This window comes from Boleophthalmus pectinirostris, unplaced genomic scaffold, assembly GCF_026225935.1.
Source record: "Boleophthalmus pectinirostris isolate CB_2022bp ecotype Guang Dong unplaced genomic scaffold, ASM2622593v1 HiC_scaffold_9, whole genome shotgun sequence".
In the NCBI taxonomy this organism is placed as follows: domain Eukaryota; kingdom Metazoa; phylum Chordata; class Actinopteri; order Gobiiformes; family Gobiidae; genus Boleophthalmus; species Boleophthalmus pectinirostris.
In genome coordinates this window covers 28,717,867-28,736,705 of record NW_026571541.1, presented here as the reverse complement: position 1 = coordinate 28,736,705, position 18,839 = coordinate 28,717,867, and the positions used below count along the sequence as shown (strand labels likewise).

General features: G+C 38.5%; 2 protein-coding genes across 2 annotated transcripts in view; one reads left to right on the top strand and one right to left on the bottom strand.

Annotated features, from left to right (window-relative positions):
* The window catches only part of cog6 (component of oligomeric golgi complex 6), a 78,035-nt gene extending 69,728 nt beyond the window's left edge, over positions 1-8,307 (bottom strand). Inside the window, exons 1-4 of the mRNA XM_020937699.2 lie at positions 8,142-8,307; positions 6,710-6,853; positions 5,714-5,785; positions 5,562-5,620 (exon numbers count right to left, since the gene is read on the bottom strand). Of these exons, the coding sequence (XP_020793358.2) occupies positions 5,562-5,620; positions 5,714-5,785; positions 6,710-6,853; positions 8,142-8,276 (410 nt within the window). The 5' untranslated portion in view covers positions 8,277-8,307. The remainder of the gene's footprint in view (positions 1-5,561; positions 5,621-5,713; positions 5,786-6,709; positions 6,854-8,141) is intronic.
* Positions 8,308-9,131: 824 nt separating this feature from the next.
* lhfpl6 (LHFPL tetraspan subfamily member 6) overlaps positions 9,132-18,839 on the top strand; it is a 170,568-nt gene continuing 160,860 nt past the window's right edge. Inside the window, exons 1-2 of the mRNA XM_020937715.2 lie at positions 9,132-9,399; positions 11,126-11,630. Of these exons, the coding sequence (XP_020793374.1) occupies positions 11,246-11,630 (385 nt within the window). The 5' untranslated portion in view covers positions 9,132-9,399; positions 11,126-11,245. The remainder of the gene's footprint in view (positions 9,400-11,125; positions 11,631-18,839) is intronic.

Genomic DNA, 18,839 nt, shown 5'->3' with positions numbered 1-18,839 from the left:
AGGTTAGACTACTAATTTCACAGATTTTACACAAAAAACTGGTAAAAATCCAGATATGGCATACTTAACAACCATAATGTTAAAGGTCATGTACCCTATTGTCTTGTCCCAGTATAAATATATTGTATAAGCAGCTTTCGAGGTCAAAATATGTTCGCTGTGTGCATTTTATTGTCCAGTAATCAAGAAGTGCACATTAGCATGCTAGATGTTGTCAGCTTTCCCATCGGAATTGTGAAAAGTGCTTATAAACTCATTGTGGTGAATAATTAGGATGTTTGGGATCTTGGAACTTTGAACGACTGCAAGTTGTTTAGAAGTTAATTGTGTATTGTTTTTTTTTTTTTTTTTTACATTTTTAAGACAGTAAAAAACTTTCAGAAAAAACATCTACATTTGTTATAATCAGACTGACAAAAATACATTATTTAACACACCTTTATTCTGTTCAAATTATGTTTAAATTGCCACACAAACATGTTCCTTGCACTGTCTGTGCATTTTGGATGACATAAGTAGAGGTGTTCAATTTAAAAGTCAACTCCGCTTACTGCATTTTTGTCCTTTTCTTCAAAATTTTTTTCCACAAACTGCCACATAACTGGTGTAAAACTATGATAAATATTTACCACAAGTGCTATCCCACCAAAATGAGTGATAATTAGAAAACCATGAAAAACTATCATCTGTACTTCAAATCTTTTAGCTGTAGATTTAGCCCAGGGTGCCCAAACTTTTCACTTTCACTAAGAGCCGCATCTTGAAATATATTTAAAGTAAAGGGCCAAAGAGCGGTGGTCAAAAGAGTGGATCATTCAGGTTTAAGGATGTGCAATTAACTGAATTTTGATTTTGATTTAAATTTGTGTGTCAAACGATCTCCAAACTCATATAATCGAGTTGAAATGATTTAGGGTGCACTCACACTAGGACTTTAGAACCATACCCAAGCACAGATCGGAACATCGAACGCTACACAATTGTGCTTGAGCAGGGCACAGTTCTTAAGTCCTAGTGTGAGTGCACCCTTAAGCTTAACAAAGTTTAAGTATACTGATTTAGTTTTTTTAAATATAGAGATTGTAGAACAGCTGGATATATAGTTTATTTTTGATAATTTATGTTTTTCTATGCTTTATTTCATGTTCAAAGTATATTTTATTAATTTTATATTTTATATATTACAAAACTGCTCTAAGGTTCATATTTGTAGCCTATATTTATTTTCAGGTTTTGTGTAAATTATCAATAACAAAGTGTTTTTTTTTGTTTTTTGTTTTTGTTTTTTTTGAGAGAGAGAGAAATGCTGAATAAACGCATCGTGTAACTAAAAAATAATTGTGATTTCAATATTGACCAAAATAATCGTAATAATGATTTTTTTTCCATAATCTAGCAGAACTATTCAGGTTGGTGCTTTTTATATAGTTTTGACAGAGCCACCACACCTTTAATAAGGCTTGGGAAATGAATTTTAAGTTTGTATCGCAATGCAATGAGATGTTGCAGAATCTCATCTTGTTTAGCAATGATCTATGCAGCAGGAGTTTTGAGGATGAATAAAAATGGTTCTGAGGGCTGCATTTGGCCCCTAAGCCACAGTTTGTACAGCCCTGCTTTAACTGTATCGCGACCTCCAGAGTGATTCTGTAGATTTGGCTCAGCGCGCACATTCACAGCTCATCTCCCCAGTTTAATGTGTCACCTCTTTTGTGGGAGAGGGTGGTCCTGGAGGCGGGGCCAGTGGAGCGGGGAATTGCGGTGGTACATCACGCCTGTCAGAGGAGGGCTCTTTTGGGCAAAGACGGACATGATTATCTTGGCTGGTGGTCCGTCCTCTTCCCCCTCCTCCTCTCTCTCCTCCTTCTTTCTCTCCTCTCGTGTCACAGAGCAAGGTCGCTGAGCAGGGAGGTCATGGAAATGGAAATGAGCCCCGCCCCAATCCAAAGACAACGCTGATACAAGTGGGGTCTTATGCTTTAGTGTCAATACCCAGTTTCACAGTAATCCTCAAGATGCTGGTTTAATTCCATAACAACTCTTGTGTGGCTTACATGATCAGAAGGGCATCTGGAATAAGATCATTGATTTTGCTGTCATTTAGGAGCATTTATAAGAGAATTTAAGTAATTTATCCTCCACTTACATCTCTCAGTTTAACATTCACCCACAAAAGCTATATTTACACCATGATCTTCTCTTGGCAGAACATTGGCATATCATCGTCTAAATTGTGGCATGTTGCTTTCTAACTGGTGCCTACTGGCCTTCACAGTCTCACCACATTTGCTTTATAACCTTTCTCCTTTGGAAGCATAGAAAAGGGGCTTGAACACTCAAAGATCAATCACCCAATCAAGCTTTCTTTATAGAGCGCTTTTCATACAAAAAACGCAGCACAAAGCACTTAGATCACACTATGTTCTCTTTTGAAATCATACTATGTTGACTTTTCAAATCCCCCCTGGCCCGTGTTATTGATGGTAAATAAACTTCTCTTGCTTAAGATGCTCAGTTGGTCTCCAGCTTTTTACTTCCACCCTTTCGTGGACAAGCTAAAAACTTCTACAACAGCGCTGATATGATTTAATGCATATATTGGAACACACAGGGCTGTATTATGCTTCTGTTAGTAAACATTTAAGCATTCTGTGTATTTATACTCATTGACAGATACAAACGTAATAGTATTTTTAATGCGGGAAATTACAGTTAAAAAAACACTTTGGCCTATTTTTTTTTTTACCAACAGAAAAATCTGATTTCAAAATGGGTTAATGGAAAAAAAAGAAAAGAAAATAAGAGCCTCAAAATATATACAACTCTACAATAATATGCAACAGTAAATCTGCCATCTACTTCAAATAGTTTGCGATTGTAAGTCAGGGTTCCCACTCTTTTTCACTGACAAAAATTTCCATGACTTTTTAATGACCTAAAGTGAATTTTCCATGACTTTACGGCACCCTACATATGTAGAATTTATCAGACTTTTAGGGCTAAATTTGAAATCCTTTCCACTCACCTTATGGTTTGTTATTATAGTTTTTTTAAATTCAAAATACTGTAAATGCATTTATTGTCGTCTCTTTTAAACCAGGCCTTGAAAATTACATTTGTACCAATCACCGTGACTTTTCCAGGATTTCCATGACCATGAGAACCCTAGTAAATGATAATCAGTACGCTTAAGTACCAGCTTATAGTTGGAAAACAAAGTTCAAAAAGACATGTTAAAAACTGTTAATAACAGTACAGCCTTCTGATAAAAACAACAATGTAAGTCCACATAGGAAATTAGGGGTGTCAAAAGTATTGAAAATCAGATACTAATTGATATTAAAACTAATATTGAAAATAGATACTCATTTGAGCAGGTATTGATACTAAAAAAGTCACATTCACAGGACAAAATTGGTTTGCTTACCAGAACAGAGACCTAAGTAAATAAGTAAGTAAGTCTTTATTTATATAGCACTTTTCACAGACATTTTTTGTCCCCAAAGACGCTTTACAGATCATTATTCAGCATTATTCATTCACTCTATACCTGGTGATGGTAAGCTACTATTGTAGACACACCCTGGGGCAGACTGACAGAAGCGTGGCTGCCATGCCAATCGGCGCCAACGGTCCCTCCGACCACCACTATCACTCACACACACCACTTTCATACTAGGCAATGTGGGTGAAGTGTCTTGCCCAAGGACACACAATGATTGAATTAATTGTATTTTAACTGACCTTGACTATCAACTGTTCATGGAGACCTGTAGCATGTTTTGGGTTACCTCATGGTAACAATAAAAGCACTATTATTCTGAAGATGAAAATTACATTCTATTGCTAAATATCAACATCAGGTATCAGCACTGAGTCAATTCTTCAGTAACAAAATTGAGTTTGAAATTTTAGAATTGTTACAACACAATAAGAAACACAATAAAACCCAAGATGGCAACCAGCTGAGAGCAAGAGAATCAATGTTATTAAAAATTAAAATAACAATTCAACCAGTCCAATGATGATCCACACTATTTGCTTTCCTTATATTGTTTTTCGTTGTTTATCTATACACACAGTCATTAGCCGCTTTCATTAGCCATAATTAAATGAACTAGTAGTGCAGAGTAGTTAATTGGAGCTTGATAATAAAGCATTGATTTTTCATTATCTCACACGATCTAATTTCCATACAAATTAATTCCATGACAACACGTCTTTGTGCACTTTAACAGCATTTTCCAAAGGTAGCAGAGAGAGAAATTGCATTCTATCATCTCAAACGGGCGCCATTCTCCCCGCTTTGTTTTGCTTGTACTGAAACGCTGAGACTATTTCGAAACAACGTCTGCATATAATATTGTACTTTCCAGCCACTTTGACACCACGGCCATTTGTCTGTGAGTTAGCCGAACAGAAAAAGGCTATTTCCGAGTGCGAAATGAGGTAGTAGAGAATGGTAGGATGTTGTACAGCCCTGCCCCGATCACCCGCAGATATGATGGACTGTCATGATGAATGGTGACTACACAGGCTACAGACACAGATAACAGCAACAAGCAACAATATGAGCTTTTCACTTTCATTTCCACAGTTCATTTAAAGCACGGTCTCCAGCCTATCTCTGGGATCTCCTGACATTCGCAAATGCCAGTCGGAAAGTTCACAGCACAAGGCGTGTCGTTTGTCAGATTTCGGCGACTTATTCCCCAACAACATTTACGAGAAGATTGAAATGCAAGATTTAAAAACACCATGTAGAACCAAGTGCAAATCAGAACAGGCTCAAAAGTAAATAGTCTACATAAACGAACAGATGAGGTTCCAGCTTGAATCCTAAAAGATTTAATGTTAAACGGTATGACAAACTTAAAGGTGCATGATGTAACTTTTCTGTTGGGGGTCCATCACCTGCTTGTTTTTCATTTCTCTGCTTAAAAAGTCCTACAGTATGATATTAAACAACTCTACCTTTCACTTATTAAATTACAGGTGGTTTTACAGATCTAAAATAAATCGAAAAACAAGCATTCTGACTGTGAGAGGGGTCGCCTCTATACAGATCTGACCTATAACTTGGTCTGGTTTGGTCTCATTGAAGATAGAAAGGTTTAACACTATACTGTGAAACATTTCAGACAAAGCAATAACATCTCCTTGAAGAAAAGCATCTGACAGATCCTCCACCACAAAAGTTACACAATGCACCTGTAAGAGTAATCTACATCATATAGACTAAATTATGATCTGTTAAAACTGTTTATTTTGGGCCCATGTGTCAAATATACTAAAAAATATAACAGTTACTGAAAAGGCATGTTTGTTTAAATGTTCTTTGAAAGTGGAAAATGATGTAGCTTTTTAATAAAAGGTAGAACAGTTTGACATTTGTTTTCAAGTCAATCTAGAAGGAGCTACAAGTAGCAAGAGATTAGAAACCATTTCACAAAAAGTCAACATAAATGTTTTGTGATGACTTACAACCAAGCAATGACCAGCCTCAATACCCTGAACAGAGCGCTCTTTTAACAGGCGATATATTTCCAGAATCAACTTACTTTTCTCCCTGAAGTTTGTTGGTCTTGACGATTAAATCCTGGGTCTGCTCCTTTGCTGCCTGTTGATGAAATTATTCTGAATGAATGTCTGATAGAGGAAAAAGTCGAGCCTGGACCAAATTAACAGTAAATATGGGAACTGGATACTGCACCTTTAACCTGCTGGTCATCTCCTCACAGCAGCTGCTCATGGCCTGGACGTCTTCATTGACACTCTCGAGCTCCTTTCAACACAGAGTACAATAACATTTAGAAACAGTTTTATGAATACAAACCTACTAAAACATAAAACACACACACACTGGACATGGACAGGGTAGAAACTGTCTGTACAGGTAAGGTGATACCCAAGATAGATAGATAAACAGACTGTACACAACTGTATTCATTTACATTACAGATTTGTTGACATAATTAGTTTGATATGCAAAAATTAGGTTATGTAGTTGTCGAAGTAGAATTCATAGCAAAAGAGAAATTAAATTCTGTCAACTGTTTTTTGTTTGAATATGTTTTCACAGCTCATCCAAGCTGCATCCAAGCTGACCAGAACTGAAGAAGCAGCCTGGAGGAGCTGAGAAATGTATTCGATCAAAAAACTGTTCACTTGACAGAGTTAAATTTCTCCTTTGCTATGAGGTAATGTAGAGTTACTTTCACTTGACCACCAGCGTGCCAATTAACTGCAATAGACCAACAAGGAGAGATCACAGTGTCAGTCCAAGCAAAGAAAAAAAGAGCTGAAATTCTCTCTGTTGATAATATATCCTAAAATATCAAAGCAAGATCCTTCTTTATTTATTATCAAAGCCAAGGCCCCAAAGCCAAACATAAAAGGCAGTAAGGTAGGAAGGGAAAATATGTTATTATCAGTCTGTTATATGGGGTTGTAACCTCAAAATGTCTAAGCACGATACAAATATTCATCACTGCTCCTCTGTGAAAACAAATACAGACATTATACGACTACTACTACTACTACATTATGTTAGTTATTTATTCTACCTTTCCCACAGACTGCATTTAAGGCAAATCGTGTGTCTATGTCTAGTAAATAAGCATTATCATGATTCCCAATATCTATCATTGTGAAAGAACTATTCATACCAACACCTCTATTAAACCGAATCTTAGTTATGTCAGCGTACCTCTTTGACCTCTTTGAATACTCGTGCAAAGTCCTCGTTGATGGCCAGGCTACGTCTCTCTATGTCACCGCGGAGGTTCCTTCTGGTGCGCAGGCTGTTCTCTGTGAAGAACACTGACAGAGCTTTGAGGGCCTCCAGCATCTCCTGCAATGGTAGAAATAACAAAGTACAGTTTTAGGCATCTGCACACAGTGTTTCCCTGTAATAGAGGAGACTATGGTGACCTTCCATAGTCTAATTATTGCCCCCAAAGTTTGAAATGAATTTGAACAAACAATGGTAAAACAAATGATACTTTATGGTTGCACTATTGTCTTAAAACATATGCAAGTAACTTTTTTTTTTTTTTATAATTTTTTATTTATTTAATGAGACAGGGACAGTGCTCAGTATACATTAACCTTAACAGGAAAGAAGCATTGTACCAGGTTATAGCACCAGTGATAATTTCCACCTGTCGTCCCTGGGCAGGTTCATTGACTGATTGTATTTAATTGACCTTAGCTATCAACTGTTCCTCATGGAGACCAATGGAGCATGTTTTGGGTTGACGGAGGAAACCCATGCAGACACAGGGAGAAACATGCAAACTACACAGAGAAAGGACCGGGCGACCCAGGGATCAAACCTGGAACCTTTTTGCTCTGAGACACCGTGCTGCGGTGGCTGTCATTTATCTGTATTTAATAATTTTTGTCAGCTTAGCCAAAACCTAATTTATTCTCCTTTTATTGTTTTGAATAAAATGATTCACATACAGATCACTTGTGCCACCAGTCTCAATATAAACATGTGGGAAACACTGTCACAGTTTATAAAGAAAATATAGTTAATTTTTGCTTGACGACACTTGAGAGGGATTATCTGTACTTTTCTCACTTTTAACTGGACTGAAAAAAGTACTTTTCTTTATAGTATGAGACCACCTGAAAAAAAAGTTCATGGTGACACCCTGCTTAAAGGTGTTGAGCTCAAAACCAAATATATAAAAACAAAGGACAAAAAAGTTATTGTAAGTTATTGATTCATTAGCTTCTTTTGACCAAAAACCAGCACAGTTCCTCTCAAACTCACAAGATTTAACGCTTTAATAGTTGTTTTTCCTCTGAAGGTACATTTTAAATATAGTAGTATATTTTTACTCATATTACTTTTACTTGAGTACATTATTTGCCCCTGTATTAGTACTTTTAATTAAGTAACACGATTAATTAAGTACTTCTTCTAACAAAGAGCTCCTGAAAATTGTTTTTTAAAGCTAGAATACTATAATATACACAAAAAATATATCATGTTTTGTATATTTAGCCCGTTTTTGTCACCACTTTAAATGAGTTACTAAATTAAAGAAGCCAATGTTGAGAAAAGATGGATAGGGATTGACGATTAGCTCCGGTTAGCATGTTAGCCAAAACAAGCTGTCAAAGCTTACCTTATCATTGTCAAGCCTCGTTTCCAATATCTTATTGAGTTTCCTGGACAGTGGATTATTTTGCTGGGACGGTGCATTTGGATTTTGCACAGTGGTGGAGTTATCCGCAGTATTTTCCACTTTTGTATCAGCCATTGTACAAATCTAGCTCCACGTCAGGGGAAATGTTTTGGTCCGTCTGAGAAAAGATCCGGCGGACGCAGGCGAACACAACAAGAGTTCCGCTTACATTTTGTTTCATGCAAAATTTCGATTAAAACGCATAAATATTTAGTTGATAAAAATTAACACATTATTATTATTATTATTTTGATCGTATTAGAATATCATGAACGTAAATGGTAATTGCCAAATATGGTATGAGCTTTTGACTGTACATGTTGGCAAGCAAATATGATACTTTGACACTATGATATGAGTTATTATCATGACACTACATATAATTTCAGGGTGTTGAAAAATAATGAAAGAAGGAAATTATGTAGGCTCAGGATGCATGATCAGGATTAATCCAAATATTTGCTCAAATCATTAATGGTGCGATATTGAGCATGGATTTAGGCGGATGGCTGTATGTTTAGGGTTTTGTCGTATTAGTGTATGCCTGGATGAGAAATATGGGTACACTGACCAACCATCCCCCAACAAGTCATTAATCCACAATCTGGAACTGTTCCAGATCCTACAATTACTCCATGTAATTGACTTGTTTTACATTAAAGTACGCGTATATATCCTCGGCCACGACAACAGTATCGGTGACATAATTTACGAGGTGTACCTATAAATCAGAAGTTTACTAGCTGTCAGCGATCATGTGGCCGACTGCCTGGCTCTGGGCTGTGGAGGTGGACCGTAGTAGCGCTGCTGAGCCCGGCCTCTAGGCGGGGTCAGTGTGATGGATGCTCCCCTCCACAGTGCGCTCCCGTCCCGCCCACCTCCCTCTCTCTCTCCCGCTGCTCCTCCTGCTCCAGAGCTCCGGGTCCTGACTGACGGAGGAATGTGGGAAAGGCAGTCCGGTTAACGCACGCTTCCACACCGATCGGGACGAAACATTTGCCTATTTGAACACGCAACACAGAAGGACGCCATTCGTGGACCGCTGTGACTTGGGAACTGTTCGCGATTACGCACGGCGCTTGGTTCTTCGCGGACGGGAGAAAAGTTTGCAAAGGGGGGACCCACACAGCTGGAGCCCGCAGATGGAAAGAGGAGAATCGGTGTAGTAGTGGTGCAATTTGCAGAGCTCTTCCAGTATGTAAGTACGGGCTTCTTGGGCTTGTTTCCCCGCTTTCCGATAGTGCGTTATCGGCGATTATACGGCGTGCTCCTTGGTGTCACCCTTATCGATAAATCACTACCAGGTCTTTAGCTACTCCGAGTGCAATGATCACCAACATAAAAGCATCATGCCTGTGCAAAAAGGGTAGTTTGGGGTGACAAGATGCTCCATAACAAACGAAAACTCCAAGTAGATCAGTTGGTTTGGGCTGAATAGTTTTATTAAGTTCCTAAATTTACATGCATGCAATTTTACTGACTTGTTTATTACACCTTTTTTATGCAATGGCAACAAGAACAGTTGACTTGCAGCTGTCCCAACTTTGTCCAGCTATTGCACACTCCAGGTATGCCATAGTTTTTACATCTTAGTTATAAATAGCCAAGAATAAACTCCATCAAACCTGGCCAGTGTTGTCAAATTGTTTTATATATATATTTTAATAAACTTGTAATTTACTGGTGCTTGTAATATGTAATTTTTGTGTTAGTGTTTAGTGTATTTTAACATTTTTTTCTATTTGTTTTACTATTTAAACTGTCATTAAATGGTGGCTGTTGGTGATTGATATAACATTTGTCACCCTACACTTACCCTACACTTTTTTGAACAGAAAACCTTAGGACTACTCTTGCTGCTGCTGATAGATAGATAATTTTGGTAAACAAATTGTTAAAGCTGAAGTGTATCTTTTCCCCATTAGAATTCTTCACAGACATACACTGAGCTCAAACATCCTACAGTAAAACTCTCCACTGTCAACAATCCTAACCCCCTGACCTGACAAGTAAACAAATAAACAGTCTCCCGCTTTCAGCACGGGACAATTAGGTCAAATTTACCCCAGCCACAATACTCCCCTCCTCATGGATGGGATAGTGGAGAGGGGTGTGTCAAGTAGGCAGTGTTGAAAAGAATATTATAGTTACAGAATACAGAATACAGGCATGAACATGTATTTTATAACGTATTCCATTACCTGGTCCAATGGAGTATTGTATTCTGAATAATTTTACATTGAGTTGCATCATATTATAGTGTGAACGCGACATAGATTTATAGCAACTTTCTTTGTTGCACTGTTATGAAATTATTTATCACAGATTAATGATGGAAAAATTGCACAAGCTTTCACCACCAGAGCGTGCCGTGTTTTCATTTTTTTCTTATTTATACCGTACAATTTGATGCCTAAGTTGCGTGATCAGATGCTACATTCTTGTTTATTGTTTTAGCAAATTTAATTAAGTTGGAATACCTGTGGTTATGGTTAGTCCACATATTTTCGTACACATATTTCGTTACTTCCCAGCACTGCAATATGTCTAACAGTTGATTCAGTGATAGTTTATATAGTATAATGTTACTTAACCTTACTTCCTTGACTTTTCTTCATGCCCAAAACATTTTTCTTTGCTTAAAAAAAATGGGAAAATTAACATATACTACTTTTTTATTGTAGTATAGTGTGTTTATGAAAATTCTCAAATGAATTTTAGTATCTATGTCCATTTTAAACTGCAATTATACATTGAAAATAATACAAAATCAACTTCTCTATCTTAATGAAACACTGTAAATGCGAGGTCGTCATTTGAAGTCTGCTGGTCTGTGATTTTCTCCTACTTTTAAATTTGTTTTCTAGTAATAAACTTGCACTCTGTCAATTTTCTCTAACAATGCCGCCTTCTGTGTCTGGCAGGGACCCCGAGACACTGAGAAGGTGAAGTCTGCCGCCTGCTGTCCAAACACTACCCCTCTCTTTGTGGATATTTCTACTTTAGTACCCTGTGATTTCTAAACATTTAAACTCTCCACCACCATGGGTTCCAGTCTGACCTGCACCGGAGTTATATGGGCCCTCCTGTCCTTGCTGTGCGCCGCTGCCTCTTGCGTGGGTTTCTTCATGCCCTACTGGCTCTTGGGCACCCAGATGGACAAGCCGGTCTCCTTCGGGACTTTCCGGAGGTGCTCTTACCCGGTGCGCGACGAGGAGAGGCAGGCTACCGTGATGCTGGAGCAGTGTGGGAGATACGCTACCTTTAACGGCATTCCCAGTCCGGAGTGGAGGATCTGTACGGTGGTGACGGGGGTGGGGTGTGGGCTCCTGCTCCTGGTGGCCCTCACGGCGCTCATGGGATGCTGTATCTCCGACCTGATCTCGCGCACCATCGGACGGGTGGCGGGAGGAATACAGTTCGTGGGAGGTGAGTGTTCGCGGTGTTTGCTAAGTGGCTATAATCTACTCCTTCGCAGTGTTGTTGTGTGAAGTTTGCGCAAATGTGGGTGTTAAAGTGTATATGACAGGTTAGACTACTAATTTCAACAAAACTTTTCAACAAAAAAGTTAAAAATGCACTACGTGACATTTCAAGTGGAGCTTTTCTTCATGCAGATGTTATTGCCAGAGGTGGGGACTTGCAACTCGTGACTTGGACTCGAGTCACTATTTTTAGGACTTTAGACTTGACTTGATAAAATGGACTAAGACTTGGGACTCGACCTGGACTTGAAGGTCAATGACTTGGGACTTGACTCGGATTTGAGGCCTTGAGAAGACTTGAGAAGCACTTTTAAATATGAATTCTTTCTATTCTGACCCATTATGGTCACAGTAAGATATTGTCAAAACATTTAAAAAGGAAAAAATAACTAAATTAAATTCTATTTCTTTTATATACTCTATAAAAACTCATAAATATACTATGATTTAAGTACAAGTTATCTTAAAAGTCATCTAAATTGCAAAAATCTATCTATTCAAGACCTGAAATGACTTGAAGCTCAAAGCAGACGACTTGGATTTGACTTGGATTTATGGGTAAGTGACTCGAGACTCAACCTGGACTTGCCTGTATTTGACTTGGGACTTGACTCGGACTTGAGGTAAAAGGCTTGAGACTTACTCGAGACTTGCAAAACAACGATTTGGTCCCACCTCTGGTTATTGCTTTCTCCAAAATGTTCCATGGTAGAGACTGAACCTATTTATCTCAAGGGTGACAGCTATTGGCTACATTACAGGCCAGATCTGTGTAGAGGTAACCTTACATCATCGTTAAGATTAGACTAATAAAAATAAATGCAACCTTTACCACAGTTACTATTCCCCAAACCAAGTAGTAATTAGTAAAAGAAAAAAACCTGTCATACACACTATCTACATGAGATTTCCACATGACTTTTGAATGTTTTTGTGTTGTTAAATTTTGTCTGGTCTACGCTGTTTGAGTCATTTTTCCATTGCCTTTTTTCTATCACTTTGCAAGCAGTTTTGATTTGGAATTTTTGATATTGAGTCATCTTGTTGTCTTCCAAATAAGGCTATACAAATATTTGCGTTGTTCATTCTGTTCACTTTTTGGGCAAAAAAAGGACTAATTTATTATATTCAATAGTCGCCTCCTGCTGGCAACATTAGGGACTGAAGCATTTTGAAATGACAAATTAGCAGCATGGCATCTGGTAACGCTGATTTCAAAGCACTGTTCTGTTTGATAATTTTATTTCCCCATGAGTCTCTATTGGGGCTGTGGTTGCAGATTAAATGTACTATCAGCTAATGAGCCTCTTTAGTTATGATAGCAAAGTAATTAGAACTATAATAACAGAATAACAATATTATTGCTATTCCTGCTCCAGACAGTGTTTAGTATCTGTGTGGTGTTTTTAAAAGCAAGATTATTATATTAGGGTATATTGTAATTTCTAACTTTTTGGTTTAAAGGGCCCATATTACACTCATTTCTGATCTATGTTATGATGTTTATTTATCACAAACAGACCTGGAGTCGTGTTTTGTTTCATTCACACATGTTTAACACACAAATCCTGCATATTTAGTCCGAGTTATTCTCTCAAACTCACAATTCTCTTCAACTTTCTGATCTCACATGGTAATACAGGGAGTGCTCCACTGTGTTTTTAAACTCCATACACCTTCACTAGAATCATTTTGATGATTTTAGGCTAGAAATTGTCAGTCTCTTCTGAACAAAAGCTAAAATGTAACTTGAAAACTATCTTTATATGACATCACAAGGTGGAACAGAGCATTTAGAGCCCTGGAGATGTGGACAGACTAATAAAAAGGTGACTCAAACATGTGTGAATGAAATAAAACACTGCTCTAGTTATGCTTTTTAATGAGGTAACAACATTCTAACATGACTTAAAGCTCACAAGAGTCAATTTTGCGTAATATAGGACCTTTAACCTTGAGTTTGCCACTGACTTGATGATGAATGATGACATAAAAATAAGTTGTTCTCTCTTTTCCATGTACTCTCCACATTGGAATTCCATTTGCGAGTGCTTAATCATCCTTAGTAGGCATTTGTCCACAATGAAAAACAAAGCTCTTGGGTTTTAGAATGTTATTAACTTCTTCTAAATTGGATTTTCCATTTCTTCACTCAGACTTCAAATCCACAAACAATCGGAGAGCTTCTGTGATGAACAACTTTCGGCATTTCCCCATCACCTGCTCCTCTGTGTCTGTGTGTAAAAACCTGTGGGCTGTCTGCGGAGCTAAGCAGTTGTTTCTCTGGATTCAGATCAGTGCAGGAAATGAAAAGTCTCCCGGTGAGATGCTGAGCGCACTGTTCCCTTAATGACTTGGGATCACTTTACAAATCTGCTCATTGTTAAGGGTTCCTGTAGGAGTGATTGCATTTCCATTCAAGGGGAAAAATGTTACTAGAACTTAAAGGAGACATTCTGTTCCCGACTTAAGATGTATGTAATTGGAAAACTCTTTCACTTTACATTTGAATGCTTGGATTGGAAGTTGCCCATCTGATGCCCGTGTTGGAGGTTTATTCACTTATTTTGGAGCTGTGCGAAATTTTAATATTGAGTAATGTGATTTTCTAAATTCTTACAAGGTGCATTTCTTTTATCATTTTTTTTACTGAGGAAAATTTGCCCCAGACAGATATTATATAAGCAGCTCTGGAGGTCAAAATATGTTGGTCAAAATATGCGACAGTAAAACTCTTCTGTGGGAAAGTTGTGAACAGTGCTTATAAACTTATCATGGTGAATAATTTGGGTGCACGGACTGACGGAACTAATTCTGTTTTTCACGTTTTTTTCACATCTGCAAGGCTTAAACTTCCCGAGCAACTTGCTAACTCAATTTTCATTTTAGTCAGGGGTCTAGTGGGTGTAGTAAGCAGGGGTATGCCGTCCACCCACTTCTCCCGACGAGAGATTTAAAAAAAATAACAAATATAAAATAGCTACAACTTAAATGTCAAACTGGAGTTATTGGCAATGGTGCAGTACTGTCCTACCTGCAACATGAGGGGACCAGGACTGATCCCAGGACTGAACCAGGACTAAAACAGGACTAAACCAGAACTGAACCAGGACTGAGTGTCGGGATGGGCCCGGAGGTGCGCCCGTTTAGACCGTCAGGTGACCACAGGCGAAAGGATCGGGGCAGAGCTCCGCTCCCCCTGAGGCTCAGCGTGGCCATTGCCCGATCGCACTTTGCGGACACCCTGCTCCGCGGGCTCAGGGTTCTCCCTCTCGCTCTCAAGTCAAAGATTAGTTCTGGTTCAGTCCTGGTTTTGTCCTGGTTTAGTCCTGGTTTCGTCGTGGTTCAGTCGTGATGTAGTCCTAGTGTAGTCCTGGTGTAGCCCAAGATTAGTCCTGGTGTAGTCCTGGTGTAGCCCAAGATTAGTCCTGGTGTAGTCCTGGTGTAGTCCTGGTTTAGTCGTGGTTTAGTCGTGGTTTAGTCCTGGTTTAGTCGTGGTTTAGTCGTGGTTTAGTCTTGGTTTAGTCGTGGTTTAGATCTGGTTTAGTCCTGATTGAGTCCTGATTCAGTCCTGATTCAGGTGGACGGGATTCATCACATCGATGATGTCATGAATTGCGTACCTCTGCTTAAAAATCCCCACTACACCACCGATTTTAGTCAATTTTGCCAACCCCTTTTGTCGCCTCCTGCTGGCAGCATTAGGTATTGAAGCATTTTGAAATGACAAATTAGCAGCACGACTATTTCTAACATGATGCTTAAAGATACGTTTGACAGTTGTGTTTAGTTGCTGTCCTCAACCTTAAGGTAACTCTGAGTTGAAGAAATGCACATTCTTTGACAGCTGCTGCGTTGATGAAAATGTAAAAATGTCTTGCTTTCACGTTTGCTTACAAAAATGGAATCCACTTGTTTATACTCGCCTTTGTGTATTCTTGGGACATGAGGTCTGAGGGCAGGCTTTGGAGGCTGAGAGCTGCTCTGGCGTTCCATCCCTCTTATTAACTGTAGAGAGAAGAAGGAAAAAAAGTTAACTCGCATTTCTGTGGCTTACCGCTATGCTATTTACAATCCCCCCATCACTGGAGTCTTAAAAAGTGATGTGACAGTCGAGCAGGTTGCTGGCAGATTTGTCAAAAGCTACATTTCACACAGACCACCAAGATCTCAGTATGAGGTATGTCCTAGTTCCAAAGGGTTTAAGCTACTTAGAAACATCAGTATTAGTGATGTGGAATTTGGCGAGCAATATTAAGGTGATGACTTGGTAGCTGCTTTATTCCGAAGGGTGCACTTTTATGTAAGCTAAAGGCGTTATATATTACAGGAAGTGGCTATTTTTGGTTAAGGGATTAAAATACTGTGCTTGTCATTTCTTGTTTTGGAAGGCGCATAAATTCATGGAAAAGGTGTTGCAAAGTAGAGCTGCAAGATGGATCACTGTTGAATCAAAATTACAATTAGAATACAATAGAAGATTTCATTTCCACAACAAACAACAAAAATATCCACTTTTATTCCACACAAAAAACTGCAAACCTTGTACTTTAGATCTGTACAAACATGTTCTGCAAAGTGTTATATTATTTATATTTCAGTTTTTAGTCAGTAAAAATGGGAAATTTGGACAGAATCCGATTATTAAATATAAAAATAAAGTGCAAATCTAATCCCAAATGCAATACTTGTCAGATAAAACGTGATTCGATATTTTTGAATAATGGGCAATATGATATATCGGTTCCAGCATGGGTATCAGCCGACATCGTTACTCAATGCCAGTGTTATTTTTTTTACAAAAGTGAAAAGGTATTTTGTGATCTTTGCTTCAACTTAAGAGAAATTTCAGGGTCTTGCTTTGTGTTTAATGTAAATATCGGTATCGGAAAATATCGGTTATCGGACCACAGCAATATCAAATACTGGTATCAGCTCTATCTACATTTGGCCCATCCCTAATATCTAATATTACCTAGCGATGTACCAATCCAATTCCTGTATCGGATATCGGCGCCAATACTGAAAAATTACTTGGATCGGATATCGGCTTCCAAATATTGGTTCAGCCAATATCGTGGTTGATGTAATAAGATGTTTTTTTGTTGTTGGTTTAAAGCAGACATGTCAAACTCCGGCCCGGGGGTCAAATTTGGCCCTTGATATAATTATATTTGGCCCGCGAGATCATATCAAAGATGTATTAGAGCTGCCCGCCGGCTACAGATAGACTACAGAGACATTATTTATTTAAAATTGTGTTATTATTTTATATTAAGCTTGTTCAGTGTTTAAGCAAAACTATTATTAAACATTTATTTTAATGAGAAAAGGTTTAACATTATGTATCTCGAAAGAAGAGAAAACATGCAGATGCTGATGAAATTTTGCAATAAATATTTAGTTTGGCCCATGACTTGGTCCCAGTTTTTAATTTTGGCCCTCTACTCTGTGAATTTGAGTTTGACACCCCTGTTTTAAAGGAAATAAAAACTGTTTTTCGTCTCATCTGCAGTATTGGTTGATATCAGCAATCTGCAGATACTTATAGTTATAGTATCGGAATCGTATCGAAACTGAAAAATTACTTCCAAATATCAGTTCAGCTAATATCCTGATTGGACATGTAAACTGATTAATAAGACTATTTACAGATTTTATTTTTGTTAAAAGGTATGGTTTTGGTTGATAGCGAGGATCAGTAGATACTCATAGTCATAGTATCGGCATCGGTATCGGAACTGAAAAAGCTTGGTGCATCATCTAATATTTTCCCCAAACCATTCATCTTCAGTCTGCGCTGGTGATTTCTCTTTTCTGTAAGACCCAGAAATTCATCCGTAAAAAAAAAAAACGGTGTCGCAAAGTGGAGCGAAGGAGTACAAAGCGAGGGGCAGATCTTTTTAGCCGAAATGCCGGCGAGCCAAAGGGCAAAGATGGCTCTGAAGGGGTAATTGGGAACGACACAATCAGGAAGTGCACCGGGCTGTCTGGCGTATTGTCCCGTGTCATTTACAGAGCTGTGGAGAGGTGCAGAGGGAGAAGTACCTTGTGAATGCGCTCACCTCACCAGAGACACGGGGGTGAGAGGAGAGCGAAGAGAGAGAGAGAGCCCCCCTGCCACGATCCCGACAGTTAACAATGTCATTTCCAGATGAGGTTTCAAGTTACGAAATCCTTGTGGGACTTTGATCACGGCCTAGGCACTGTCTGAAATGAACAAAGGAGATCATTTTGTCTGCCATTCCATTACTTACTGTAGGATTCACAGATGTTGAATGTTAACCCACAAACCAGAGAGCGACCGGTTTAACTTTCATTATGTTGTTGTGTCCATTGGCTGAGCACTTATTCCTCTTTTGGCTTCTAAAGTTTGCGTTATAAATCTCATGGCTAAGAAATCTGTGCAAATGTTCAATTCTAGATACCAGTTAAATAAAAAAAATAAGGATGCACCAATGCTTTTTCCGTTCTGATACTGATATTGATACCCAATATCAACTAATACCAGGTTACTTTCCTTAAAGGGACAGTCTAGATAGAATTTTGGACATAGGACCTCATTTCCTAGTGAGCCAGAGTGTTGGAGACGTGTGGAGACACTTAAATATTCCATCCAGTCCTTGTATTTGCAGAGGTCACTGGTGCTAGACTAGTGGCCATAGTTTATCCTGCCACTAAAAACACTCTTACCCACTCCGCAAAACACCCGAAGCAAATCTATTATTACGCCAGACTGTCGATGTGAATGTCTGTGTCGATAGAATAATGCTTGAAATAAAACTAACCTTGCATGAATCATCGCATGTTGAGGGACTATTCAGATAGCGACCTCTGCAAATACAAGGACTGGATGGAATATTTAAAAAAGTGTCTCCACATGTCTCCAACACTCTGGCTAACTAGGAAATGAGGTAATATGTCCAAAAAATTCCAGACTTTCCCTTTAAGAGGACTTTAAAATGTAAAAAAAAAACGTCCTAGTTGTTAATACCATAATAATTTGCTGATAATATTATTACTGAGACCGAGACCAGACCAGAACTGAGACAAGGACTGAGACCGGGGCTGAGACCGACCATGACTGAGACCAGTTTTGTCCTGGTTTAGACCTGTTTTAGACATGGTTTAGTCCAGGTTTAGATCTGATTTA